Source organism: Oncorhynchus nerka, linkage group LG18 (genome assembly GCF_034236695.1).
Source record: "Oncorhynchus nerka isolate Pitt River linkage group LG18, Oner_Uvic_2.0, whole genome shotgun sequence".
Lineage (NCBI taxonomy): Eukaryota > Metazoa > Chordata > Actinopteri > Salmoniformes > Salmonidae > Oncorhynchus > Oncorhynchus nerka.
In genome coordinates this window covers 4273402-4283401 of record NC_088413.1, presented here as the reverse complement: position 1 = coordinate 4283401, position 10000 = coordinate 4273402, and the positions used below count along the sequence as shown (strand labels likewise).

Genomic DNA, 10000 nt, shown 5'->3' with positions numbered 1-10000 from the left:
TGCATCTCAACAGTCTAAAGTTGTTTCCTCTCGTCGTCTCCTCTCCTTGTTGTCTATCCTTGTTTCCTCTCCTTGTCTCCTCTTCTCCTCTCCTCTATAAAGACTCGCCACTCCAGACTTCAGAATCAAATCACTTTTATTATTAAACCAAGAGAAACCATAGAAACCAATAAACTACTCTTGATCGGTTCGGTGCTCTGACTTTACAGCTCGTCTTTAGACGTCTCATTGGCTGGCGGTGGCGATGACTCATCAGTGACCTGTCAGAAGGAGAGAGGGGATTGGTCAAGAGAGCTGGAGTGGGAGGTGTTTGTATTAACAGTGACAGGGGATTGGTCAGAAGAGCTTAGAGTGGGAGGGGTTTGCATAATTAGTCAGGTAAGTTCAACTTCAACTTCACCTCCTCTTCATTATCCTCATCCTCCTCTTCCACCTTCGGAAGCTGTCCTCCATTGTCCAGGAACATAGCAAACGTCTCCAAGTCTCTGGTCCCACTGTACTCTACCTCCTACACACACACACACACACACACACACACACACACACACACACACACACACACACACACACACACACACACACACACACACACACACACACACAGAGAGAGAGAGAGAGACAGAGGGTATTGTTATAGTAGACAGACTTTCAGGTGTGACTGGTTTTTATCATGATGTTCAAATCTCTTCCTCATTGCTCTCCAACACACACACACACACACACACACACACACACACACACACACACACACACACACACACACACACACACACACACACACACACACACACACACACACACACACACACACACACACACAGTGTAGTTTGTGATAGAGGTGTGACAGTGTAGTCTTTCTATCCTTCCGATAGATTGTGTGTGACTCCCTCCAGGGTCAGAGGTTAAGGGTTAAAGGTTACCTTGCTGTCTTCTCCAGCAGGGTAGTATCATAGCGTAGGGAAGCCAGACATAGACACTCCCTCTACCTCGTTCGTTTAGGGTCAGAGGTTTAAGGTTAAGGTCAGAGGTTAAAGGTTACCTTGCTGTCTTCTCCAGCAGGGTAGTATCGTAGTGTAGGGAAGCCAGACACAGACACTCCCTCCACCTCATTGGTCGTGGCGTCCATCTTGGCAATGATGATGTCATCCCGGTCAGCGTACTTCTCTGCCAGCTTCTCCCAGACAGGAGCCAGCTCCTTACAGTGACCGCACCATGGGGCATCTACACACAGGCACACTATCTTTAGCTAACGTTCGCTAGCTAGCTCAACTTACACTTAGCTAGCTACTAGCGACAGGGAACTGGCTAAATAGAGGAAACACCACTAGCGACAGGTAACTGGCTAAATAGAGGAAACACCACTAGCGACATGGAACTGGCTAACTAGAGGAAACACCACTAGCGACAGGGAACTGGCTAACTAGAGGAAACACCACTAGCGACAGGGAACTGGCTAACTAGAGGAAACACCACTAGCGACAGGTAACTGGCTAAATAGAGGAAACACCACTAGCGACAGGGAACTGGCTAAATAGAGGAAACACCACTAGCGACAGGTAACTGGCTAAATAGAGGAAACACCACTAGCGACATGGAACTGGCTAACTAGAGGAAACACCACTAGCGACAGGGAACTGGCTAACTAGAGGAAACACCACTAGCGACAGGGAACTGGCTAACTAGAGGAAACACCACTAGCGACAGGTAACTGGCTAAATAGAGGAAACACCACTAGCGACAGGTAACTTGCTAAATAGAGGAAACACCACTAGCGACAGGGAACTGGCTAAATAGAGGAAACACCACTAGTGACAGGGAACTGGTAACTGGCTAAATAGAGGAAACACCACTAGCGACAGGGAACTGGCTAAATAGAGGAAACACCACTAGCGACAGGGAACTGGCTAAATAGAGGAAACACCAAGATGGTGTGTTAATAAGTCTTCACCACGACGACCAGCCAAACATCTTCACCTCGGATTCTACAGGTGTCTGGAACTCTGTCGTAGGGATGCGATACCATTCTTCCACAATAAAGACGACCAGCCAAACAGCTTCACCTCGGATTCTACAGGTGTCTGGAACTCTGTCGGAGGGATGCGACACCATTCTTCCACAATAAAGACGACCAGCCAAACAGCTTCACCTCGGATTCTACAGGTGTCTGGAACTCTGTCGGAGGGATGCGACACCATTCTTCCACAATAAAGACGACCAGCCAAACAGCTTCACCTCGGATTCTACAGGTGTCTGGAACTCTGTCGGAGGGATGCGACACCATTCTTCCACAATAAAGACGACCAGCCAAACAGCTTCACCTCGGATTCTACAGGTGTCTGGAACTCTGTCGGAGGGATGCGACACCATTCTTCCACAATAAAGACGACCAGCCAAACAGCTTCACCTCGGATTCTACAGGTGTCTGGAACTCTGTCGTAGGGATGCGATACCATTCTTCCACAATAAAGACGACCAGCCAAACAGCTTCACCTCGGATTCTACAGGTGTCTGGAACTCTGTCGGAGGGATGCGATACCATACTTCCACAATAAAGACGACCAGCCAAACAGCTTCACCTCGGATTCTACAGGTGTCTGGAACTCTGTCGGAGGGATGCGACACCATTCTTCCACAATAAAGACGACCAGCCAAACAGCTTCACCTCGGATTCTACAGGTGTCTGGAACTCTGTCGGAGGGAAGCGATACCATTCTTCCACAATAAAGACGACCAGCCAAACAGCTTCACCTCGGATTCTACAGGTGTCTGGAACTCTGTCGGAGGGATGCGACACCATTCTTCCACAATAAAGACGACCAGCCAAACAGCTTCACCTCGGATTCTACAGGTGTCTGGAACTCTGTCGGAGGGATGCGACACCATTCTTCCACAATAAAGACGACCAGCCAAACAGCTTCACCTCGGATTCTACAGGTGTCTGGAACTCTGTCGTAGGGATGCGATACCATTCTTCCACAATAAAGACGACCAGCCAAACAGCTTCACCTCGGATTCTACAGGTGTCTGGAACTCTGTCGGAGGGATGCGACACCATTCTTCCACAATAAAGACGACCAGCCAAACAGCTTCACCTCGGATTCTACAGGTGTCTGGAACTCTGTCGGAGGGATGCGACACCATTCTTCCACAATAAAGACGACCAGCCAAACAGCTTCACCTCGGATTCTACAGGTGTCTGGAACTCTGTCGGAGGGATGCGACACCATTCTTCCACAATAAAGACGACCAGCCAAACAGCTTCACCTCGGATTCTACAGGTGTCTGGAACTCTGTCGTAGGGATGCGACACCATTCTTCCACAATAAAGACGACCAGCCAAACAGCTTCACCTCGGATTCTACAGGTGTCTGGAACTCTGTCGGAGGGATGCGACACCATTCTTCCACAATAAAGAGTTTTTTTGTTGACGTTGGAAAACACTGACTCCGCCCTTCCAGAACCGTAAGTGTTCCATTGGGTTGAGCTCTGGTGACTGAGGCGGCCATGGCATATGGTTTACATCATTCAGCGACCACTCATACCCTGTGGATGGGGGCAATGTCATCCTATGGGAGCAGAGCCATGGTGGCCAAAATAATGGCCTGCCCAGCATTCTTATACGTGACCCTAAGCATGATGGGATGTTAAATGCTTAATTAATTCAGGAACCACACCTGCACACCTGCTTTCAATATACTTTGTATCCCTCATTTACTCAAGTGTTTCCTTTATTTTAGCAGTAATCTGTAGTACAGAGAGGATTTATTATGACACGCCTTGGAAGTTGACCTGCTGATGATTGATACAGGAAGCCACGCCTTGGAAGTTGAACTGCTGATGATTGATACAGGAAGCCACGCCTTGGAAGTTGAACTGCTGATGATTGATACAGGAAGCCACGCCTTGGAAGTTGACCTGCTGATGATTGATACAGGAAGCCACGCCTTGGAAGTTGACCTACTGATGATTGATACAGGAAGCCACGCCTTGGAAGTTGACCTGCTGATGATTGATACAGGAAGCCACGCCTTGGAAGTTGAACTGCTGATGATTGATACAGGAAGCCACGCCTTGGAAGTTGACCTGCTGATGATTGATACAGGAAGCCACGCCTTGGAAGTTGACCTGCTGATGATTGATACAGGAAGCCACGCCTTGGAAGTTGACCTGCTGATGATTGATACAGGAAGCCACGCCTTGGAAGTTGACCTGCTGATGATTGATACAGGAAGCCACGCCTTGGAAGTTGACCTGCTGATGATTGATACAGGAAGCCACGCCTTGGAAGTTGACCTGCTGATGATTGATACAGGAAGCCACGCCTTGGAAGTTGACCTGCTGATGATTGATACAGGAAGCCACGCCTTGGAAGTTGACCTGCTGATGATTGATACAGGAAGCCACGCCTTGGAAGTTGACCTACTGATGATTGATACAGGAAGCCACGCCTTGGAAGTTGACCTGCTGATGATTGATACAGGAAGCCACGCCTTGGAAGTTGACCTGCTGATGATTGATACAGGAAGCCACGCCTTGGAAGTTGACCTGCTGATGATTGATACAGGAAGCCACGCCTTGGATGTTGACCTGCTGATGATTGATACAGGAAGCCACGCCTTGGAAGTTGACCTGCTGATGATTGATACAGGAAGCCACGCCTTGGAAGTTGACCTGCTGATGACTGATTCAGGAATGGTTGACTTACAGAACTCCTGACCTCTAACCCATAACCTCTAACCCCCACCTCTCATCTCTAACCCCTGACCACTAACCTCTAACCCCTTGGGAGTTGAACTGCTGATGATTGATACAGGAATAGTTGACTTACAGAACTCTACGAAGACATTCTTGTTGGTGTCGAGGGCGATAGCCTCAAAGTTCTTCCCGACCAGAACTTTAACGGGTCCTTTATCCCAGTCCTCTGGTACCTCCTCGCTCAGCAGGTGAGACTGTAACCACAACACACAGTTATACTCTAACCTCTAACCCCTGATCTCTAACCCATAACCTCTAACCCCTGACCTCTAACCCATAACCTCTCATCTCTAACCCTTGACCACTAATCTCTGATCTCTAACCCCTGACCACTAACCTCTAACCCCTGACCTCTAACCCATAACCTCTAACCCCTGACCTCTAACCCATAACCTCTAACCCCTGACCTCTAACCCATAACCTCTAACCCCTGACCTCTAACCCATAACCTCTCATCTCTAACCCTTGACCACTAATCTCTGATCTCTAACCCCTGACCACTAACCTCTAACCCCTGACCTCTAACCCATAACCTCTAACCCCTGACCTCTAACCCATAACCTCTAACCCCTGACCTCTAACCCATAACCTCTAACCCCTGACCTCTAACCCATGACCTCTAACCCCTGACCTCTAACCCATAACCTCTAACCCCTGATCTCTAACCCATAACCTCTAACCCCTGACCTCTAACCCATAACCTCTAACCCCTGACCTCTAACCCATAACCTCTAACCCCTGACCTCTAACCCATAACCTCTAACCCCTGACCTCTAACCCCTAACCCCTGACCCTTATCCCAGTCCTCAGGTACATCCTCACTGAGAAAGTGGGCCTGGAACCATAACAGACAATTAGACCCTAATCCTGACCTCTAAACCTTACACCCTGTGTGGCTGTAGGGGTACGTGTGAACTGGTTGGCTGGCTATAGTGGTGGGAGTATTGTGATTGGCTAGCTCTAGCAGTAGGAGTGATGTGATTGGCTAGCTCTAGCAGTAGGAGTGATGTGATTGGCTAGCTCTAGTAGTAGGAGTGATGTGACTGGCTAGCTCTAGCAGTAGGAGTGATGTGATTGGCTAGCTCTAGTAGTAGGAGTGATGTGATTGGCTAGCTCTAGTAGTAGGAGTGATGTGACTGGCTAGCTCTAGCAGTAGGAGTGATGTGACTGGCTAGCTCTAGTAGTAGGAGTGATGTGATTGGCTAGCTCAGGGAGTAGTAGTGATGTGATTGGCTAGCTCTAGTAGTAGGGGTGATGTGATTGGCTAGCTCTAGTAGTAGGAGTGATGTGACTGGCTAGCTCTAGTAGTAGGAGTGATGTGATTGGCTAGCTCTAGTAGTAGGAGTGATGTGATTGGCTAGCTCTAGTAGTAGGGGTGATGTGATACGTTGGCAGTAGGGTCAGGAATGATGTGATTGACTAGCTCTAGTAGTAGGAGTGATGTGATTAGCTAGCTCTAGTAGTAGGAGTGATGTGATTGGCTAAGTCTAGTAGTAGGAGTGATGTGATTGGCTAAGTCTAGTAGTAGGAGTGATGTGATTGGCTAAGTCTAGTAGTAGGAGTGATGTGATTAGCTAGCTCTAGTAGTAGGAGTGATGTGATTGGCTAAGTCTAGTAGTAGGAGTGATGTGATTAGCTAGCTCTAGTAGTAGGAGTGATGTGATTGGCTAAGTCTAGTAGTAGGAGTGATGTGATTGGCTAAGTCTAGTAGTAGGAGTGATGTGATTGGCTAAGTCTAGTAGTAGGAGTGATGTGATTGGCTAGCTCTAGTAGTAGGAGTGATGTGATTGGCTAAGTCTAGTAGTAGGAGTGATGGGATTGGCTAAGTCTAGTAGTAGGAGTGATGTGATTGGCTAGCTCTAGTAGTAGGGGTGATGTGATACGTTGGCAGTATGGTCAGGAGTGATGTGATTGGCTAAGTCTAGTAGTATGTGTTATGTGATTAGCTAGCGCTAGTAGTAGGAGTGATATGATTGGTTGGGTGGTTGTTTACCTTCACGGTTCCGTCCAGAACTCCCTGACAGAAGGTTTGGAGTGTGGTGGCCGTTATCTGTCCAATCAGAGCGAACTTCTTGGTGGTGTCGGTGTTGATGATGCGTACAGCGGGGGCGTCGCCCTCGGAAAGACCGAAGTACTTCAGGACGTGACTGACTGGTCCCGTTACATCTATAATTATGAACAATACCTACACACGCGCACGCACACGGACACGCACACGCACACGGACACGCACACACACACACACACACACACACACACACACACACACACACACACACACACACACACACACACACACACACACACACACACACACACACACACACGTCATTGCCCATACCAAGGCAAACCTTGAAAAACCATGACAATTTGCTGCTGAACAATGTACTGAATATAGTAGTATACTGTATATAGTAGTGTGTAGTAGTGTAGTAGTATACTGTATATAGTAGTAGTAGTATACTGTATATAGTAGTGTGTAGTAGTGTAGTAGTATACTGTATATAGTAGTAGTAGTATACTTTATATAGTGGTGTGTAGTAGTAGTAGTGTACTGTATATAGCAGTGTGTAGTAGTAGTATACTGTATATAGTAGTAGTAGTAGTAGTATACTGTATACAGTAGTGTGTAGTAGAATACTGTAGTAGTATACTGTATGTAGTAGTAGTATACTGTATATAGTAGTGTGTAGTAGAATACTGTAGTAGTATACTGTATATAGTAGTAGTAGTATACTTTATATAGTGGTGTGTAGTAGTAGTAGTGTACTGTATATAGTAGTAGTAGTATACTGTATATAGTAGTAGTAGTATACTGTATATAGTAGTAGTAGTGTACTGTATATAGTAGTAGTAGTGTACTGTATATAGTAGTAGTAGTGTACTGTATATAGTAGTAGTAGTGTACTGTATATAGTAGTAGTAGTATACTGTATATAGTAGTAGTAGTGTACTGTATATAGTAGTAGTAGTGTACTGTATATAGCAGTGTGTAGTAGTTGTATACTTTATATAGTAGTGTGTAGTAGTAGTATATTGTATATAGTAGTAGTAGTAGTAGTATACTGTATATAGTAGTGTGTAGTAGAATACTGTAGTAGTATACTGTATATAGTAGTAGTAGTAGTATACTGTATATAGTAGTGTGTAGTAGAATACTGTAGTAGTATACTGTATATAGTAGTAGTAGTAGTATACTGTATATAGTAGTGTGTAGTAGAATACTGTAGTAGTATACTGTATATAGTAGTAGTAGTAGTATACTGTATATAGTAGTGTGTAGTAGAATACTGTAGTAGTATACTGTATATAGTAGTAGTAGTAGTATACTGTATATAGTAGTGTGTAGTAGAATACTGTAGTAGTATACTGTGTATAGTAGTGTGTAGTAGAATACTGTAGTAGTATACTGTATATTTTTTTTAATTATTTTTATTTCACCTTTATTTAACCAGGTAGGCTAGTTGAGAACAAGTTCTCATTTGCAACTGCGACCTGGCCAAGATAAACTGGACTGCATCCAGTTTGTTGAGTAGAGTGTTGGAGGCTATTTTATAGATGACATCACCGAAGTCGAGGATCGGTAGGATGGTCAGTTTTACGAGGGTATGTTTGGCAGCATGAGTGAAGGAGGCTCTGTTGCGATATAGGAAGCCGATTCTAGATGTAATTTTGGATTGGAGATGCTTAATGTGAGTCTGGAAGGAGAGTTTACAGTCTAACCAGACACCCAGGTATTTGTAGTTGTCCACATAATTCTAAGTCAAAACCGTCCAGAGTAGTGATGCTGTACAGGCGAGCAGGTGCGGGCAGCGATCGATTGAAAAGCATGCATTTAGTTTGACTTGCGTTTAAGAGCAGTTGGAGGCCACGGAAGGAGAGGTGTATGGCATTGAAGCTCGTCTGGAGGTTAGTTAACACAGTGTCCAAAGAAGGGCCACAAGTATACAGAATGGTGTCGTCTGCGTAGAGGTGTATCAGAGACTCACCAGCAGCAAGAGAGACTTCATTGATGTATACAGAGAAAAGAGTCGGCCCGAGAATTAAACCCTGTGGCACACCCATAGAGACTGCCAGTGGTCCGGACAACAGGCCCTCCGATTTGACGGTTATGATGTCGTTTAGAACCTTGAGCGTGGCTGAGGTGCACCCATGACCAGCTCTGAAACCAGATTGCATAGGTATGTTGGGATTCGAAATGGTCAGTAATCTGTTTGTTAAACTTGGCTTTCGAAGACCTTAGAAATACAGAGTAGGATAGATATACTGTAGGTCTGTAGCAATTTGGGTCTAGAGTGTCACCCCCTTTGAAGAGGGGGATGACCGCGGCAGCTTTCCAATCTTTGGGAATCTCAGACGATACGAAAGAGAGGTTGAACACGCTAGTAATAGGGGTTGCAACAACTTTGTCAGATAATTTTAGAAAGAGAGGGTCCAGATTGGCAGTTAAGTTCCTAGGCCGTCATTGAAAATAAGAATTTGTTCTTAACTGACTTGCCTAGTTAAATAAATGTAAAATAAAATAATTCACTGCCCCGTTGGAGATGTTAGGCCGACAGGAGGCAGTTTAATCCACTGCCCCGTTGGAGATGTTAGGCCGACAGGAGGCAGTTTAATTCACTGCCCCGTTGGAGATGTTAGGCCGACAGGAGGCAGTTTAATTCACTGCCCCGTTGGAGATGTTAGGCCGACAGGAGGCAGTTTAATTCACTGCCCCGTTGGAGATGTTAGGCCGACAGGAGGCAGTTTAATTCACTGCCCGTTGGAGATGTTAGGCCGACAGGAGGCAGTTTAATTAACTGCCCCGTTGGAGATGTTAGGCCGACAGGAGGCAGTTTAATTCACTGCCCCGTTGGAGATGTTAGGCCGACAGGAGGCAGTTTAATTCACTGCCCCGTTGGAGATGTTAGGCCGACAGGAGGCAGTTTAATTCACTGCCCCGTTGGAGATGTTAGGCCGACAGGAGGCAGTTTAATTCACTGCCCCGTTGGAGATGTTAGGCCGACAGGAGGCAGTTTAATTCACTGCCCCGTTGGAGATGTTAGGCCGACAGGAGGCAGTTTAATCCACTGCCCCGTTGGAGATGTTAGGCCGACAGGAGGCAGTTTAATTCACTGCCCCGTTGGAGATGTTAGGCCGACAGGAGGCAGTTTAATCCACTGCCCCGTTGAAGATGTTAAGCCGACAGGAGGCAGTTTAATCCACTGCCCCGTTGGAGATGTTAGGCCGACAGGAGGCAGTTTAA

The 10000-nt window shown here is 46.3% G+C and overlaps 2 protein-coding genes across 4 annotated transcripts in view; both read right to left on the bottom strand.

Annotated features, from left to right (window-relative positions):
* The window catches only part of LOC135561719 (integrator complex subunit 15-like), a 157485-nt gene that overhangs the window by 23402 nt on the left and 124083 nt on the right, over nt 1-10000 (bottom strand). The gene's annotated exons all lie outside the window — the stretch shown is intronic.
* Nucleotides 119-10000, bottom strand: part of LOC115115774 (protein disulfide-isomerase A2-like) — a 25684-nt gene continuing 15802 nt past the window's right edge. The window contains exons 7-10 of the mRNA XM_065003453.1: nt 6749-6940; nt 4829-4949; nt 1040-1221; nt 119-508 (exon numbers count right to left, since the gene is read on the bottom strand). Of these exons, the coding sequence (XP_064859525.1) occupies nt 371-508; nt 1040-1221; nt 4829-4949; nt 6749-6940 (633 nt within the window). The 3' untranslated portion in view covers nt 119-370. The remainder of the gene's footprint in view (nt 509-1039; nt 1222-4828; nt 4950-6748; nt 6941-10000) is intronic.